This window comes from Nyctereutes procyonoides, unplaced genomic scaffold, assembly GCF_905146905.1.
Source record: "Nyctereutes procyonoides isolate TBG_1078 unplaced genomic scaffold, NYPRO_anot_genome, whole genome shotgun sequence".
Classification (NCBI taxonomy): Eukaryota; Metazoa; Chordata; class Mammalia; order Carnivora; family Canidae; genus Nyctereutes; species Nyctereutes procyonoides.
Genome location: NW_026575030.1, coordinates 44,675,197 through 44,695,149, shown reverse-complemented (window position 1 = coordinate 44,695,149; position 19,953 = coordinate 44,675,197). Strand labels below are relative to the sequence as shown.

The 19,953-nt window shown below is 38.2% G+C and overlaps 1 protein-coding gene across 4 annotated transcripts in view; it reads left to right on the top strand.

Annotated features, from left to right (window-relative positions):
• CRYBG3 (crystallin beta-gamma domain containing 3) overlaps positions 1-19,953 on the top strand; it is a 103,901-nt gene that overhangs the window by 72,874 nt on the left and 11,074 nt on the right. For 2 of the 4 annotated variants that reach the window (XR_008663237.1, XM_055316045.1), the window contains exons 16-17: positions 4,768-4,877; positions 8,680-8,806. Coding sequence is in view for 2 of the 4 variants with exons in the window: in XM_055316045.1 (XP_055172020.1) it covers positions 4,768-4,877; positions 8,680-8,806 (237 nt within the window). In the remaining 2 variants the exon portion in view is untranslated. Of the gene's footprint in view, positions 1-4,767; positions 4,878-8,679; positions 8,807-18,109; position 19,953 lie in introns of those variants that run through there. The other 2 variants (XR_008663236.1, XM_055316046.1) reach the window with 2 other exon arrangements.

The following is a 19,953-nucleotide window of genomic DNA, read 5'->3' as shown; positions in this document are numbered from 1 at the left end:
TTCAGGATTTTACCTCAGAGAAGACGTTAACATAATCAGTACATCCATAGGAGGAGGGGATGAGTGACATTGCTACCCCTGTCTCATTTTAAATAACAAATTTGGAAAAGTTTCTGTCAAAAACCAATTGAGTGATTAATTTTAAATATTTGCTGGCTTTAGATAATGCTGAATCTTCTTTTCTGAATGTGTATATTTTTCAGGTTCACGTCAGTGTTTATATCTCTAGTCAGCTTAGTTGTACCATGTTTCTATTCATAGTATTTTCAGGTTTTCTTATTTTCTAATTAGCTCAGGCCTATTAGGAACATTTCCCTTTTGAATATTAATTGGGTGGTTATATTTGGAGACACTTCCTGAGAGGTCTTTATTTCAAGTTGTTGAAAACTCCAGCAATGAACTTTTACAGCGCTTGTATGTGAATCAACGTGACATGAGTAATTAAAGAGTTAAGCAGGGATAATCCCAAACTGCACATTTTCTGAGTTTGAAGTCCAGATAAAAGTCAAATTCTTTTAGGTTCTGTTTTTTCCCTCCTACATTCCTGTTCTTTTTTATGGATTTCCTTGTTTGGGGCAGATTGCTTGGAGGATTTTCTTTATAGTATTTCCAGTCCAACTTGAAGAGAAAGGAAACAGCAGAAAACACCCAGTGAAATCAGCCCCACTTCATATTTCTGGATATGGCTCAGCTATCACCTTGTGAAATAAGTGTTCCTGACAGGTACATGATAGCCAGCTATTTAGTAACATGCAGACAAAGCCTCCTTAGTTTACCCAGAATCAGAGCTCTTACTATTTCCATTGGACCAAATTTTCAGAATGTTTTATTTGTTTTTACTTAGGGAAAAAAGATCTTGGCTCACACTCTGGTTCCATTCAGTAACTAGAAAGTATTTTCTTCACAAATAGCTGTGATAGATTGACTATTCAAATGCTGTGTTCAGATGGGATAATTATTTTCCTGAGGGACTAAGGAGGAAATGACATCTCAGAGTTCAAGTCAAAGGAAAAAAAAATTTTTTTTTAATGCTGGTGATTTTAAAGAGAACCTCCAGCAACCTAAGAAGGGAAAAGCCAGAATGTATATGTATATAGAGATAAATATATACCATGAGTGTTACTCTAATAAATATATTATTTCTGATGTGTCACCATATTATGATGATATAGGTCTTATTTGGACACAAAACACTTTTAATTAAGAAGATTATTGTTTTTTCTGTGGCTGAAGATCAATCACCAAGTCTAATTGCTAATTATACAGCATCATTGTATAGTTTTTCATATTAGCACCTGGCATTTAATTTTGTTTTTGTTCCCCCCCCCAAAGAAAACAAAAACAGAATATTGGTTATATTCATAATGTCATCATCTCTTTATCTTAGTGGATCAGACATCTCACTTACATTTTATAAAAGTGAGTTTAGTTTTCAGGGAGGTTGTAGTCAGGCACCTTTCTCTAGAAATTCCAACCAGTTATGCCCTTTGATACAACTAAGGACCTTTTTTTCTCCTAGAATATTTTTCAGGTCTATTTGCAAATATTATTAGAAGTGTTAATTTCTTTGAATATTGAGCATCTCTTTCATTTTATACATGATCCTAGCTGAGAAAAAAGAGTGAATATTTTCTTGTATTGGATAATTTGGCCACATGGAATTTTGTAGTAGACACAATCTTTCACAGTTAACATGTGGGGGGGACAAGAAAGTGACAGTTTTAGGTTTTAGGCAAATATCCATAAGATTCAGGAGTACTTGAGGAAAACACTTGTGGTGTTTTTTTATAGAATCATTTTTATAGATCATTTTTATAGAATTTAAAGACCAGAAATAGGAAGGAGCCACTTTTCTAAGTAGCTCTATGAGTAATCAGGGAAGTAAAGTTATTGTGTAGTATTTGATGTGAGGAGTACATAATACTACATTATGAGAACTTGTGATATAATAAGAGAATAGAAGCTGATATAAACAAGACTATTCTTTGTTTAACAATAAGCATGTTTGTGTGAGGGAGGCCCAAAGGGCTGCAGAAGGTCTTGTCTAGTTTGGATAGAAAGTTTCTCATAGAAATTATTTTAGCACTGGAATACATAAAATTACATTAAAAATTATTCTTATATTGTAAAATAGATTGAGCACAACTTATGTGTTTTTGGTCAGTAATTAAAATTTTGAGTTCTCAGATTGTCATATTAGAGACCTATTGCATTTATTCATGTATATCATAAATGAAAAGTACATAATAAATAGTATTTCTGCAGAAAGTTCATCATAAAATAGTGATGGTTTCTGTCTGAAACAGTAGTTCAAAGAAGTAAGATAATGTGAAAAGGCAGTTGGCACTGCAGTACAGTGGTACACTGTGTGTGGGGGTGTGTGTATCCATATAATTCCATTTGGGAGGCTGGTGGAAACTGGAAAGGAAACCAGAGTAGTGATTTTATCCACCTCGCTTTTTCCAGGGCTGAGATTTACCAAGGCACTGTTAATTTCACTAACAATTTCTACTAAATTGTAGAAATCACAATTTAATTATTATTAATTATTATAATTAACAAGCACAGAACTGATTTCTGCATGGACCATTCTCAGAACATTATGGGAATTCTAAAGCATTTATAGGGTAATCAAAATGAGGCATTACTTTTCTGAGTAAACTTGGGGTGAACCATATGGTACTTACTATATCTTACTTGGGGAGTAAAAATTTTAAAAAGCTCAGAACAACATTAAGCCTGGTTTTTCAGTTTGGGCAAAGCCTCAACCCATTAAATCCAAAAGGTACTTTATGACAAGTGTATGTTTGTGTGTATTTGTGTGTATTTTAATTAATACTATTCAGTATGAAGACAAACTAACCACCAGAGTTGGCTACTATATATATTGCCCAAAATGCGCTTAGCTTGCATTGTCAGTTGTTCAGGATTTCATGGTGAAATAGTGAAGTATAAATCTCAAGCTCAGCAACATAACAGTATAACAAACTGGGTGTATGCAGGGTAAACAAGAAAGCTGTGACCTCTGTTCTCATGTGGCTTTTCCAGCTCTTAATTGTGAATTAAGATAACATTTGCACATAAAAGAAATTACCCTGCATTTTTTGGAAGTTAAATTGTGGTTTACTTCTGTCTCCTTTTTAAAACCGTTTAAACTAGGACTTTTAGTCTGAAAAATGACCAACCGGACTGTGTGTTCTTCCAAGAAAATTAGAGGCAGTTTCCCTGGACACATAGAGCTGTTCTTATGTGAGGAATTGTTTTAGAAGTCCATATCATTTTGGACTCCTTTTTGTTGCTACCCCCTGTATCCACCAGAAGGATGGTGATAGAAACTTGCTGGATCATACCTCGTTAAGGCAGGGAGTCCCTTAGTGTTTTTAATGCTTCAAATGCAGACTGGTTTCGCAATAGGAAGTCATGTTGTACAAGCCATAGTTGGTCCAGGGGAGTTGGTTCTCTCCTGATTTTTTTTTCTTCCCTGATTTTTGCTGGTGTTTGATGGCAGAACAGAAGGAGATAGTCAAGAAGCAGTTCCTCAGAACTCAGAGGCTATTACCCCCTAAGAGGACTCTCGGGAAGATGAAGGAGGCAAACATCAGTGGCTCAAAGAAGCCTTGTTCTTGATATAGCATGAGCGAGAAAAAGGACAATGCTGCCCAGTGCTCAGTGTGTGATGCATTTGTTACAATGAGGGCCTGCCAGTGCATGGCGAACCTGTGGGCTGTGTTATTTCAAGGCTCCAATGTATTTTGAAATTTTTATAGTGCTCATTAATTTTTTCTTCCCTATTGTATAGATCCAAGGCAGCTAGAGTTGCAGATTATTGTGTCTCTGCTCTGAAGCAAATCACAGTTTGAGATTTCTTGGATTTTTTTGACAAAAAGAACTAAAGTATAAATGTGGTTGCCCATAACTATAAGCTTTATATTTAAGATGTTCTTAATAGTGAACAGGAGTCCGTTAGCTGAAATACATGTTGTGGATGTCTTTCTTTGTTCACCATGAATCTTCTGCTAATCTTGCCATCATTATCTTCTCTGCCATCTGTTCCTGTGTTCTCTCAGGCCCACTTACTGGCATACACTAGTGCTCTCTTCTTCAACCTTTTATTAACTGGATCAGCAAGACTTGGGAAGAGAAAAGGCTTATACTAACTGAAATGGCCTTCATATTTAGCACTAAATTGTTTCTTATCGTATACGTGTAGTCTCAGCACGGGGGATAATAATTGTTTGATACAGTGGGCGGGGACCACATTTTAATGGAGAAGGGATCCTAATTAATCTTACAGAGTTGTTTTGTGGGCCTCTGTGCCCAGAATCTGGTGCAAAAGATGGTTGAAAATGGTAATTAAATAGTGACATTCCTGGAAATGGGTAAGAAAACAAAAAATGGGAGTTTAAAGAGAATATCATCCTTAATAAAAATTCATTGGTAGTAGATAAAAACACATTTTGCTGAATTTTTTTAAAGATTTATTTATTTTATTTTAGAGAGTGTGAGGGTAGGGAGGGCAGAAGGAGGGGGAGAGAAATCCCTAAGCAGACTCCCCGCTGAGCACAGAGCCCAATATCCACTCAGTCCCAGGACCCTGAGGTCATGACCTGGACTGGAATCAAGAGTTGGACACTTAACTGACTGAGCCTCCCAAGCTCCCCAATTTTGCTGAATTTTTTACAAATACAGTAGGAAATAAAAGATTTTCATTTGCTTTTGTGATCATTGTCAACTGTCTTCCATTAAATTGTGTTATTGTTTTCCTAGCTCAAAGCATTCAGTAAACCAGGATTCCAAGGTGAATGTGTAGATTTTACAGAAGAAACTTCGGATTTGACTTCATTCACACCATGTTCTTTTAAAGTTCTTCGAGGTTGGTAAGTATGCTTGTTGAGTGTTTTCTGTTGTTTAATAATTAAATTTCCTTTAAGTTGCAGAGATTTAACTTTATTTGTATTCACAGTGAATTAAAAAAAATCTTTTAGTCATTGGACAACTGCTAATTAGCCTAGAGTAATTTTGCCTCACTTGGACTATGAGCCATTGTGTAATACAGAGAAAAAAAAAAATGCTGACTGGCTAACTTTGGGAGCATTGTGGTCATTTTATTTTCTCACTGTTATCTTAGATTGTTTCCTAAATATTTTGAATACATGTATGTTTATTGGATAGCATAATAGAATGCTATATAAAACTAGTGTTGCTCTCCAGATGAGACCTATTATTCCTAATTTTTAAAAAATTTTGTTTAAAGTATGTATCAATCTCATTTCATAGATGAAGACTGCTGATTTCAGAGTTAGGGTTTCCCAACATCACACACCAAATGTCAGACCCAGGATTTCTTTAGTCATTTTTTTTAAACTTTAAATTAATTTTAATAGATTTATTTATGTATTTATTTTTATTTATATTTATTCATGAGAGACAGAGAGAGAAAGAGAGAGAGAGAGAGAGAGAGAGAGAGGGAGGCAGAGACACAGGCAGAGGGAGAAGCAGGCTCCATGCAGGGAGCCTGATGGGGGACTTGATCCCGGGACTCCAAGACCACACCCTAGGCCAAAGGCAGGCACCAAACCGCTGAGCCACCCAGGGATCCCCAAATTTTAATAAATTTAAATTAAATCTTTTGTTCTTTGAGCTATAGCCATATACTGAATCTTTTTCAGATGTAAATGAACTGTATGTGATTCCCAAGGCTAATACATATTTTCACAATTTTTTTTATTGTGGTAAAATACACATAAAATACAGTTTACCATTTTAGCCATTTTAAAGTGTGCAGTTCAGTAGTAGGTCTGCTTCAAGTATCCAGAACCTCTGTGTTCATTCTTCAAGATAACTTGCATTGTCAGTTCTCCTTTTCCTCTTGAATCTGTTCTCCACTTGAGGACCTTCAGTCTCTGTATTCACTCCACTCCAGTATTATCTTACTGCCATCATTTAGCACAAACCAGTCATAGCCCAGTTATTTGTTCCCAAATCCAGTTTACTATTTATATTACTCTGCTGTGAATTCTACAGTCATCCTCTAGTACCAGTCAGATCAAGTTTAAATGCCTCTTTTTCCAGGATTTACCACCAGCTAGTGTCCTTTGTTCCACCCATTCCCCATTCTAAACCTTAACACTGTCTCCCTACTTTCCCCGTCTCACGTTTTACTCCGCTGAGTATTTTCTGCCTCACCATCTGTACCAGGGGTCAGTCAGCACACCTGACTGTAAAGGCCAGGTAGTAAGGATTTTTGGCTTTGTGAGCCATACAGGCTCTATTCCCAGCTACTCAACACTGCCCTTAGGAGCACAAAAGCCACCCATAAATCAATGGGCATGACTGTGTTTCAGTGAAAACTGTTCATGGACATTGAAAGTTGAATCACATAGCATATTCACATATCACAAGCTCTTCTTCTAATTTTTAAACATCATTTAAGCATGTGAAAATCAGTCTCAGCTTGTGATCTGTATAAAAACTGGAGGTGGGACAGATGGCGCACAGGCTGTATTTTGCTAACCCCCTGCTCTATATGAAAGGCTCTAGGGTTCAGGTAAAGCTTGCCAGCAGATGTTATTTGTTAGGCCTACACACTGTGTTAAAAATGTATGCATTAATATTTTCATTCAGGGTGTTTTTCACCTCTTAAGGAAAATCAGAAGATTTGAAAACTTTGAGAAGCACCTTTGGCAGTAATTAGCTAGTGTTGAGTAAATGGCATATATGATCCCAGTGTACCATCAGATATATTCCCAGTTTTGTTTTGTTTTGTTTTGTTTTTTCTTTTAACCTGGTATACTGCTCACATATATTACCTGCCTGGCCTCCTATAGGTATGTAGGCTCACAGCCCCATTTAATACTAACCATGTATATCTTTAAGGACCAGTCCATCTCCCTTCCCTCTGTCAGCCTTCTTGATTAACCACAATTCCACCAGTCTTTCCCTCCTGGATTTTCTATAGCTCTTACTAGTTTGAACTTACCTGTGTATATTATTATTTTCATACTTTTGAAAAGGATACAAGGGTTTTATAATATTAAAACACATAAAATAGGACCCAATAAGTTAAATTTTCTGCAAACCTTTTGTGAGAGAGAAATGTATACCGGGCACCTGAAATAATTTTGTTACTAGTATTTGGCTCTGACTTTCTTCTCCACTAAGATAAAAGAAATTATTTTGTAAAATATATTTTCATTTCTCATAAAGGGAAGTATTGAAGGTTTTCTGGAGGAAAGTGTTTTTTCTTGACACTGAAATCCAGGACAAATTAGTCATATGTTCACTTTATGTAGGGAACATACATCATACATATATATACACACACATGCATATATATATATGTATGTATATATATATATGTATATGTATATATATGTGTGTGTGTGTGTAGTTTATTATACTGCAGTTTAATAAAAGAATACAGGAACCCTGGCACTTGATTAAGTACCTGGAGTGCTTGGCAGACCTGGATTTCAGCCCAGTTCCACCACTTCATAGATGCATAACCCTAAATAAATTGGATTACTATCAAAATCAGTTTTTTCATCTGTAAAGAGGGACAATAATGGTACCTACCTCAAAGGATTTTAATAAGGACTAAATAAATGATGCATATGACACACTGAAAACATGTGATAAAGTGCCTAATTATATAGAAGATTTGGCAGTAAATTATAATGTCACAAAGCCTTGGTGTGCTTACCCAGAGTTAACCTGGTCGAGCAAGAGTACAGTTCTGGTGGTCTTGAGTGTAGGGACTGGAAGTGATGTCCTAACACCTGGTTCATTTCTCCCCTGGGCTTCTCCTATCTGAAAGGACATTTCCTAACCAAACTTTTGACGAGTGATATATCTAAGATAATCCCCATCAAAGTTTCTAGTGGGCTTATTTCTTTTTAAAAAAAATCTTTGATCCCTGGGTAGTTCAGCAGTTTAGGGCCGCCTTCAGCCCAGGGCCTGGGCCTGGAGTCCGGGGATCGAGTCCCCCATCAGGCTCTCTGCATGGATCCTGCTTCTCCCTCTGCCTGTGTCTCTGCCTCTATATGTGTGTGTCTCATGGATAAATAAATAAAATCTTAATAAATAAATAAATAAATAATAAAAATAAAAATAAATCCCCATTAGCAGGTGTACAGGTGGCAGATTTTACATACTGTGGTGTGATTTCAAGAGTCTAGTTTCTGCCCTCCCCTACTTAGACTGATGGCAAGCCCATCATTAAATAAGGATACAAGTGATTGTTTTTTTTTTTCCTAAAAGAATTTCTCATCTGTTCAAGTGCTTAATAATCATTATAACCTGATCCCAGGATTTTGTACTTGAAGGCAGGAAATGAAGCAAATGTCTTGAGCCTAAAGCAGGTATCTTGTTTCAGATTTTAGCTCCCTTATTTAACAGTTGAGGAGACCTTGGGCAAATCACCTAACCTTTCTAGTCCTTCATTTTGTTGCCTGTAAAAATAAGGATACATTAGGTAAAGTACCTAACCTATGTCTAGCACATGGTAAGCAGTCGGTAAATGATAGTGGTAGCTGTGGCTTGAGACTGATGCTGCGAATTTGCTGCCAGTCAGAACCATGACTTTCATGTCCTACTCTTCCCCCAGTTCCCACAGCATGATGATGAGCCCACACTGCCAACCAATGCAATCTGACTAATGTCTCACTGCTTGTTTTTAAGCTGGATCCTGTACTACCAAGAGGACAATTCTTGTAATCAGTGTGTGTTAGAAGAAGGCCTCTATGCTGATCTTACTTCCTGTGGCTGCCCAACATCTAGAGTTAAATCTCTCAAGCCCATTGACTATGTAAGTACTTTGTTTGGATGCATAATTACAAGACTTTTTCTTATCTAGTTTAATTACCATGAAAGGTGTGATGTTGGAAGAAGTGATACTGGGTAAATATAAAAATATGAATCATTTATTCACATACTGTAAAATTGGGATTCACCATGAAATTGAACCAAAAATGTAGGGTTTTGTTTTTTTTTTTTAAAAAAAGATTTTATTTTTATTTATTCATGAGAGACCCACAGAGAGAGAAGCAGAAACACAGGCAGAAGGAAAAGCAGGCTCCATGCAGGGAGCCTGATATGGGACTTGATCCCAGAACTCCAGGATTATGCCCTGGGCTGAAGGCAGGCACTAAACCACTGAGCCACCCAAGCGTCCAGTGATTTTTTTTTTTTCTTTTTTTAAGCAAGAATTCCGAACGCAGGAGCTAGAATACATATAGACCTGGCTTTAAATCCCAGGTTGGTACTTTAACCATTTTGGAGACATTAGTAAAGTTACTCAGTTTCCTCATCTATGAAAAATAATACTACTTTGTAAGACCACTGAAATATCAAATGAGGTAATGGTTATAAAATGCCCAGCACATGATGAGCATGTTAGCAGTTAATTAGCTTAAAATGTTGGCTATAATTGTTGCAGCTGCTTAATAAAAATAATAACCTGATCATCTTACTATTCTACAAAATAAATCACATGACAATTTGCTACTCAGGTGTACAGTGTTACCTTTATGGTATGCATCTTGATATGGCCACTGGTACTGATTTCAAACCTTTGTTTGGGGGAACTAGGGATTTTCTGCCTGGTGTGTGCAGAGTTACCTGGGTCACCTTAGAGACCCACATTTATAGAGTAAGTAGTTTCTCCTTTCTGCCATATTTACTCAGGATTTTAAATTGGAGCAAAACAGGATCAGTATTTTACAGCATCAGTGCTCCATGTTTATAAGATGCAGAGGAAGCAATGAGGATCTGGGATATTTTCAAAATATCTAATTATGATCATTCCCTTGGAGCATTTGGTCAAAGCAGAAGTTTACGCAGAGATGATTTGAAGCTCTGCATAATGGTATGAGTAAGACCTTTTCAACCAGGGCACACCCCAAAGATGATGATCAACTCAGAAACTTTGATCCCAACCTAAGCAATGTAGTCTTATTTCACAAGACATTCCTGGATAGAGTATTCTTGGTATCAAGCTAAGAATAGAGTCTTGGGTGAGGAACAAGAATAGAAACAGTCTGTGGTCTCTCACAGTGGCCCTTTAGACACCAACTGGGAAAGACTAAGTGACTACTGATACTTCCTGTCTCTTGGACAAAAACCAGTGGAGGAAAAAAAAAAAAAAAAAGACTGTGGTCCAGTCAGTCTCTCCCAAGTATTGACTGAAGCAGTCCACATTTCCTAGGAAAGGAATTTTCTTAGCAATTTTTGAGGTCAGACCAGCAGACAGATACTGATTTGGTGTTAACTGAAAGCAAAATACATAGTTCTAAATATGAAAGTACCATCTTGAAAAGATTTTGCAGGACTTCTATCTAATTCAAAAAGCTAAACCAACTAAATTTTCTAGGGAAGGTGTTTTAGAAACAGAATTAATAGAGTATTACTATTTTTTTCTTTGAAGAATTAAATTTATACATTCACGAAAAAAGTCAATAATTAAGAATGGAAATAGAAAAAATGTTTTTATGTTTTACTGTGCAGTCGCTGGTCACTATTTTGGTTCTGTGGAACCACGGCAGTGTAAGTGAAGATGTCTCTTGGGAAGGACCAATCCCCAGATGATAGATAAGATTAGATTAGATTAGATTAATCTCCTTTTCACTCCAAGAACTGATTAAAGAATATATTGTTTCTTAAGGGCACACATTTGTCTTCATAATACCTTCACATGGTGTGTTTTAAATCTTTGAAAAGCCTTTGTCAAAGATACATTTAGGCAGTAGGTTTGGGTTTGAAATGGAGGAAATGTGTGGTGAGGGTGGGCATCCCAGCAGAGATACCCAGATTGACCATGAAGAGGCCTTAACAGGTAGCATTTTCTTGGTGAGTTGATCAGACCTAGGAGATAGATATGTGAACTAGGTCAATACAATAATCTGTAACAGGTGGATTCTCATGGCTGGAATGCTTGAGAATTCTGTCCTGAGCATGTCTCTCTCTCTCCCTCTCTCCCTCTCTCTAGAAGAACAGGGGAAACTGAATTAGTCTTTAGAAGGTTATTTGTTGAGCATAAGTAAGTTTTAGGTAAAATAAAGTTAGGTATCTTGAAATTACTTTACTCAGCTAACATTCCCCACAAAAGAGACTTGTGAGGGTCACAGTTGCTCGCATTCTCCAAATTCTGTGTCCTCTTTCCCTGGAAAATGTTTGACACACTCCACCTATTCTGCTTCTCTGATACAATCACCTTTCCCCTGGCTTTTTTCTCTGGATTTGTTAATACTACCGTGTAAGCCATAGTCCATTGGGATTCTGGATTAGTTCTGGGAAATGTTTCTGTCAGGTTGATTTTACATATGTATAGGAGCTAACCCCTTGATTTTGCTTTAATTAGTGACAACTGAAGAATTCTAAAGGTGTTGCCTGTAGTTGGCATTTCCAGACATACTGTGACTTACTGTTAGTCTTAATGGTATAATATTGAGGAGTCTTAAAGACTTCATTTTCATACAAAATCAGTAGGTTTTGCAAATGACAACTTGCTTCAGGCTGATTTCTATTTGTCTAGACATACGTTACATTCTAGAGGTCCATGGATAATTGCAGTCATATTGCAGCGCAAGGACCTTGGGAGCATAGTTTATAGATCTGCTTCCCACTAATGTGACATTGGGTAAACCACTTAATTTGTTAACCTCAGTTAACTCATCTGTAAAGAAACTGTTAGAACAGGTATTTTCAAATCTTTGACAGCCTTTAGTTCTGTTACAAATAAACATCCTGGGTCTATTTCTAATTGGACCTGAAAAACAGGCTATCTAGTATTAGGACTCATATGATCTGAGGGAATAACATAGTACATTAGCTCTCAGGAAGGCTATGCCATGTAACAGTCCCCAGAACCGTTGGTTAGGAGCTGGAGGTGAGTGGGGAGCCCACGTAAATGCTGCAAGCATTGGCCCAGTAGTGTGCGGGGTAACCTGCTTTTATTGTGTTTCCATGGGAGCAGCATTCTGCTCCTTGCTTCTTTAGTGTCTCCATGGTGGCCTGGCATGGAAGTTGGCCTCCTTTGAAGTAATAATCCAATCCTGGCAGCTATCAGCAGGCAAAGCAAAAGAAACATTGTAACAAGAGGCTGCAGGAAAAGTTTCAAATGAAATTATAACCTTGATGACATAAATGATATGACGAGGTAGGGTAAGAATTGGCAGGGCAGCGCAAGGGTGCTGAATAAGGGACACAGCTATAAATAGTAGAAGACTGTAAATCCAGCCGCAGAATGAAAGGAAATAATGAATTCATAAAGTGTAGAAGAGTTTGGTTACTATTAAACTTTCCAGCTGAATCTGTATTTAGTTAATAGTATTAACACTTGTGTAAATTTTAAGAATAAAGGCCAGCAAAGCCCTGCAGAGTAAACATCACACTTCCTAGTGAGACCTTTGAAGCATTTCCCTTCAGGCAGAAGACAAAGATCTCTACTATCACCATTTCTATTCAGTATTATTCTGGAGTCCTAGCCACTTGAATAAGATTAAAACCAAAGGGGAAAAAAATAATGTGTAAAGGAAGAACAAAATTGTCAAAGTATGTACAGAAAATTGTAAGAGTTAATACGAAGTTTTAAAAAGTTTCTGGATATAAGGTAAATACCAGTTAAACTGCAGGGTACTTAAGAATAACACAATGCAAGTAAGTCCTTATGGGGGAAATTATTTAAAAAACTTTTTTGAAGGGCATAAAAGATGAAGAGATATAATAACCTTTCATATGTTGAGAACTCAATATTGTGAAGCTGTGGTCCTCTCCAAATTGATACAATTTCAGGCAAAATGCTCATGGAATCTTTTGTCTTTCTAGGAGAGTGTCTTTTTAGGGTGGGATGGTAAAACATGACAAGCTTATTCTAGATTTGGAAAAGACAGGGATAGAAAGTTAGCCAAGATAATTTTTAAGAACAACAGGCAGGATCACTTGTCCTACCAAGTGGATGTTGCACTAGACAGCAATAATAATTAAGATTGTGAGTATTGGTGCAAGGAGAGACAACGGAACAGGGGAGCCAGATTGTATGGAGACTAACGTATGTGAATAATGAATGGAATTGGAAGGTGACCAAAGTAGCATGATAGTTGGGATAATTATGAGCTTGTAATTATGAACTAGTCGGGACAGTTGGCTCTTTACGTGGAAAAAGACAAGAGTTAGAATCTTGCTTTACTCCAAACACAAAAATAAGTCCCAAGTGGACCATGGTGACCTAAATGGGAAAAGCAAACTCGGAAGAAAATATGGAAACTCACCTAACGATGCTGGAGTAGGATGGATTTAAAACCGGATGTGCACATCAGCAAGAGAAACGTAAAAGGCAAGGATGTTCATTTCCTGTTGCTGCTGTTAACAAATGACCGCAAACTTTGAGGCTTAAAACAACAAACTGGCTTACATTTCTAGAGGTCAGGTCTGCGTGCTCTCAGTGTGGTGAAATTAAGAGGCTGGCGGGGCTGCATCCCTTTTGGAAAGTGCTAAGGGGACAATCTGTTTCCTTACGTTTGACAGCTTCTCCGGGGGCTTCAGCATTCCTTGGCTCATGGCCACTGTCTGTCCTCAAAGAGTATCACCCCCAGTTCTCTCTGTCCTCTATCTCGGACCCTCCTACCTCCCACTTATAAGGACCCCTGTGATTATATTAGACCTCGTTGGATAATCAAGCCTAATATGCCCACCTCAAGATTCTTAATTCTTTATCACATCTGCAAAGTCCCTTTTACCACATCAGGTAATTTATTTACAGGTCCAGGGGTTAGGATGTGAATGGAGAATCGGGTATAGAGGTTGGGGAATATTAATCTTGCAGCCCTTATACAACCTGTGAAGATTTAGTGTACAGAATCAAAAAAAGAATTCTTTCAAATCAATTGAGAAAAGAGAACAACCTATTTCAGAACTTAGCAAGGGGACACAAATAGGCAATTCACAGAAGAGAGAAAAATGGCTAAGGATACGCAAAAAGTGTTAAACCTCACTAGTGATCAAGTAAATGCACAATAAAACAACCATTAGGTAACAATACCTTACTTTAGATACAAACATTTGAATGTCTGACATCACTAAGGTTTGATTGGGTGGCAAAGAAATGGGATTATTCCTACACAGCTTTTGGAAGGAATGTCAGTTACATGGGGCAGGGTAGTAGAGTCAGAGTGTTCATCGCAGCATTGATGGATGAGAAAGGGAGATCCATGTATTGCTAAAGGATGTTACTGCAAGATACATTTCAGTGATATTTAAAAACAAAGGTTGGGGAGTGGGACATCTGGGTGGCTCAGTCAGTTAAGCGTCTGCCTTTGGCTCAGGTCATGATTCCAGGGTCCTGGGATCCAGCCCCGCATGGGGCTCTCTGCTCAGTGGGGAGTCTGCATCTCCCTCTCCTCTGCCTGTTGCTCTTCCTGCTTGTGCTCTCTCAATGTCAAATAAATAAAACCTTTAAAAAATAAAATAAAAACAAAGGATGCATAACCATTAGTGAAGCCTTCCAGTTCATAGTTTCATATTTTACATCTTCACAGTGGTGACCTTTATGGAGAAGGAGAGGTTCAGATTCAGCTGTACCTGTTACCTTTTATGGACTTATAAAATTTAATGCAAATATAATAAAATATATTACATTTGGGTATTGGGTACATAGTTATCTATACATTATTCTTTCTAAAATATGTCATAAATTTTTTTTAAAGAGAAAAAGAATTAGAAAGGTGGATCTATAATGAAACTGATTTTCTAAGCCAAATGAAAGCCATTCTCTGAGGAGGATTATAATTCACTGGTGAGGAATTTGGTCCAGGAGCCTGACAGACCCTTACTTACTAGCTGAGTGGCCCTGGTTTTCTGATTTCTGATTACCTGGAGCCTCAACTTTCTCATCTAATAAAATGTGAGGTTTAAGCATGCCAATACATGTGTAGCCATGAGCTGATGAAAAGCACTGAGTAATTGAGCGGCTCACAGACAATAGTACTTGTTATTGCAAGATCAAGGCTACTGTGAACCTGATAGTGTGAAGGAATTTTTATGTTTCTGTTTTTAATAGGTTGAACTTAAAAGATTCTAGGTTAGAGTCTAATGAGAAGTTAATGAGCCTTCTGTTAAATTTGTTTCATTTCACATAACTTTTTTGCCAGCACATTGTTTGGTATTGCTCTGCAGTGGAATTAGAGGTATGCATTATGGTTATTTTTTTTTAATCCGTTTCCGTTGTACTTAGTGTTCTAGCCACGGTTCATTCAGCAAAGATTGAGATGAAGCGTGCTTGTCAGGCTGTACAGATATGGCTGTTTTCAGTGTCTGATTGCTGAATATTTTGAAAGGTGTATGTTATATTTAGAATCTAACCAGGGGATCCCTGGGTGGCGCAGCAGTTTAGCGCCTGCCTTTGGCCCAGGACGCGATCCTAGAGACCCGGGATCGAATCCCACGTCAGGCTCCCGGTGCATGGAGCCTGCTTCTCCCTCTGCCTGTGTCTCTGCCTCTCTCTCTCTCTCACTGTGTGCCTATCATAAATAAAAAAAAAAAAAAATTTAGAATCTAACCAATTAATGTAATCCTGAGGTACTATCAACACCTTTCCCATTTAAATGATGATTTGAAACTCAAAGGACTATACAGTTGCCAAAATAAAGGTCTACAGTTTTTTTTTAATTTTTAAATTTTTATTTTATTTTATTTTATTATTTTTTTATTTTATTTTATTTATCTTTTATTTAGAGAGAGAGAGAGAGAGAGAGAAAGGCAGAGACCCAGGCAGAGGGAGAAGCAGGCTCCATGCAGGGAGCCTGACATGGGACTCGATCCCGGGTCTCCAGGATCACGCCCTGGGCTACAGGCAGTGCTAAACCACTGCACCACACTGCTGCGCCACCGGTGCTGCCCTACAGTTTTTTTTTTTTTTTTAAGTAAAAAATCAGTGACATTTAAAAAATCATCCAATTATATTAAAAATATGGTGACATAAATGTGGTCCTTCTAGCAGAGTACTCGCACCAGGATCTCGGAACTTTAAACTCAGATGGCGGACACACTGTTTAAGCCAGAAGGGGAGGTAATAAGGGTCATATATATTCCCCAGTTGAGCAAGTTGGAGTCAAGCGCTCCAGACAGCCTCACATATGCCAATTAGAAATATTCTACATTAAAATTACTGGTTATTTAGAATATGTTAGTGCCACAGTGTAGGGGTTAAGAACACAGCCTCCGAGGTCATATGGTCTCGATTCAAATGCCTGCTCTTCCACTTACTGTCCCCTGTGCCTTGATTCTTCATCTGTAAAGTGGAGATAAAAATAGCACCCACCTCAATGGGAAGTTGTATGGATTAAATAATGAATAAATTCACAATCCCCTGATCTGAATGTATCTTGGAATTTGGGGTTTTTCCCCCTTTTAAACAGTGGTATGCTTTACATATAGCCTTTAAGGAAACACTCCCAAAGGCTTCTAGGTAGCACCTTCATAGTTAAACACATTCCCGTTACTGTACAAAATCTATATCTACACATATTGGAGAAATATAGGTAACCTTCCACTTAGATCAGGTTCTGTTGCCAATTGAATTAGGGGGAAAAGGGGTTTTAGAGCTTTTGGGATTTCAGAACTATGGATAGTGGGTTGTAGGTGGATATATGTATCTATAATGCCTGACACATAAGAAGGTGCTATACATCTTAGCTATTACTAGTATTGTCATTTAAAATGTTGTCAGGCTCCCTGCATGGAGCCTGCTTCTCCCTCTGCCTGTGTCTCTGTGCCTCTCTTTCTCTCTCTCTTTCTCTCTTTGTGTCTCTCATGAATAAATAAATAAAATTTTTTAAAAATACTGTTTAAAATGAATAAATAAAATGTATTTTAGCTGATGAGATTAAGAGGGATGACAGAGGGTTTTTATTCTTATCAAAAGTTCTTTTAATACAATTTGTTCAAGCTTTCCTTTTCTTTCTTAACTACATCTTCCTTTTAGAAACTGATCTTTGCCTGGCTTAGACTTGACCCAGCAGGAATGTCCTGTTACTGCTGACACCTAAGAAGAGCCTTTGGCCCCACATGGTTGGCCATCTCCTAAGTTAACATGGACTGAGGCCAAGACATTTGTAGAGTTCAAATTGTAGTTAAATTCTTGTGTTTTCTGTTGTCTTTGCAAAGTTCAGCTTATTCTATTGTGTGCAGTTTTGAAGACTATTAATAGTTTATATTCCTACTTTCATGCCTGTAGAATATATCAGAAAAAATAATTTTAAAATAATTTTTTTAGTGTTCTTTCTTTCTGATTACCTGTCCGCCATCCTGCACCATCCTGTCCACATTAGCACTTATGTTGACCTTCCTAACCTCTAAGTAAATTTATAAATCAAGTGCATTTATACATTTAAGTTTATAAATTAAAACCATTTAAACAGTTTAAGTAGAGAAAGATCCAGTTAAATATATATATCAAACTTCTAGAGGGTAGATGACTTTAAGCTTGGAAGTAATAGATGTTCTCAGATGAAAAGTCTGATAGATTGGACCACATGATGATATCCTTTTGTTAATGAAGCACTGGGGTATTTTTCCTGATTTATATAAACTCATAAAAAAATGTTGTCTCAGTCATTTTCTGTAATTTTATTCTCCATCTCCTTGCCTCACCATTTTAAAACCTGTCTTCTGTGATCCCGGGCATCAAATTTTACATTGTTTCCTAAAGATACATTTCTAGATACAGAATTGCTAGATTGTCTTTAAATTCTGGAGTGAGGGATGCCTGGGTGGCTCAGTGGTTGAGCATTCTGCCTTTGGCTCAGGGCGTGATCCTGGAGTCTCAGGATGGAGTCCCACATTATACCTCCTGCATGGATCCTGCTTCTCCCTCTGTGTCTCTGCCTCCCTCTCTCTGTGTCTCTTGTGAATAAATAAATATTTTTTAAAAATAAAAAATAAATTCTGGAGTGAATTTGATGCAGTTTGAGTGATAATAGCAGTCTTAAAACAATGTCTTTGTGGACATGTTGCAAGAGGAGGAAGAAAAATGTACACAGGCTCTGTTTTTTCAGAATAATTGTTTAGCATTCAAATTATATTCTCATAGTACGCTTTTAATTTTTTCTCTCTTGAGTTTAAAACAGTTACATCATGTGAGTCTTAAGTGCAGCAAACTCTTTCCTGGAGAGAACGTGGCTCGTGCTGATTGTGAGCCCTGTGTGGCCTTCTTGCCTGTCTGCCCGTCTTTACTAATTAGTAACTCAGCCAGAAGATGTGTAAAGCGGTGAGCTGAAACTTAATCTAAAGCTTAAGGGTGAAGACGTTGGAGAAAGTCCAACAATAAAGTCAGGGGCTTATCTGTGAATTTTGATGGTCTGCCTTGAGTCACTGGTGGTAATTTAGAGTCTGCCATTGGCTACATCTCTGACCTGTGGTTCTGGTCTTCTCCTATAAGGACATTTCCTCCATCAGTCCTTGGGACGCTTCCAATTTTTATTTTGCAAATAACAGAAGAGGTGCCGCCTCTTGCCTGTGGTCACTCGGTGTCTAGAGATGAATTTCTGTTCCTGACCCAGTTTATGGTGTTTACTGAAGGAAAATCAGTGCTCCAGGGCAGCCCATTTATGCTTTACCTTATGGTCTCACTGCACACAGTGCTTGTTAGTCTTTTCGAGTGTCTTCGGATCCCTGAATCTGTACCAGCCATTACCATAGCACGAGCCACATGTGGTTGTTTAATTTTATACTATAGTTAATATTTACTTAAACAAATTCAGTCCCTTTGTCACACAAGCCACGTTTGAAATGATCAGTGGTCTCGTGGCTGGTAGCTACCATGCGGAAGGGTACAGAGATGGAAATTTCTTTGGCGTTCCTTGTCTGTCTTTCCTTGTGTTTCATCTTTTCGAAGTGATCTTTTCCCTCGTGGACCGATTGCAGTCAGAGGTTCTAACCTGTTGGGAAACAGTGGGTTGGACTGCTCACCTCATCCCTAGAGCCATCCCTCTCGTCCTGCATCCAGGGTCAGCTTCCTTCTATCCCACCCCACTGTCCCCTTCCACCTGCGTTCGTGCCTGCGAACCTTGTCACGGGCCGCTAGACCATTACCGTCCTTCTCTTCACCAAAATTCTCTGGAAAATGGCCCAGGAACCCAGTCTACAATTTCTCGTCATTCATTCCTCAGTCCTCACACCCTCTTCTCCTCCCTGCCACCCAGAGAGTTTTCTTCCAGGCTTCCAGCAGCCTCCTGGCAGCCAGACGGCAGCAGCCTTGGCCTGGCCACCCTCTTCCTTAGCATGGAGCCAGTATTTGATACTGCGGGACAACTCTTTCTTATCCTTTCTTTTCCCTTTTCCTTCTGTAGTGTTTTCCCCTTGAGCTCCCGTCTCCTGGTAGCCTTCTGGCCCCTGCACACTTCTGTCCTCCATTTCCCCACCCTGACTGGCTCGTGTTGCAGATGCTGGGAGTTCCCACACTTACTCCGCTGACTCTGGATTTGTTCCCTGGGCCCCAGGTCACACAGTCCCATGTTTGGTGGACTATCCTGTGTGTCTACCTCAGCATTAAAATGTTCATTCCTAAATAGAAATTCTTAGTTTCTGGGCACATCTTGCCTTCAAGCTTCCTTATATATAATGAATTATACCACCATGCCCCCAGCCACATCTTTTTCTGTATATAGCCATTCCATTTGTTTGCCTTATCATACCCTTTTCTACCCCGGAAATGTATTTCAGCATCTGTGCAATTCTCTTAATTTAGTTATTAATGCCATGAACATCAGGTTGCCACCTTGCTTTGTCTTCCCATCCCTGAAGTGTCTTCTAGCATGGTGTCTTGCGTATACCAAGGCATTAAAAAGGACAAAATCGATTCTGTTCTTCTCTTAACGCAGGGAGTTGAAGAATTCTAATGTAGAGATCACCACTCCTATCCCTGTGCATTCTGGCTTTTTGTTGCTGTTTAATTAAAAAGGC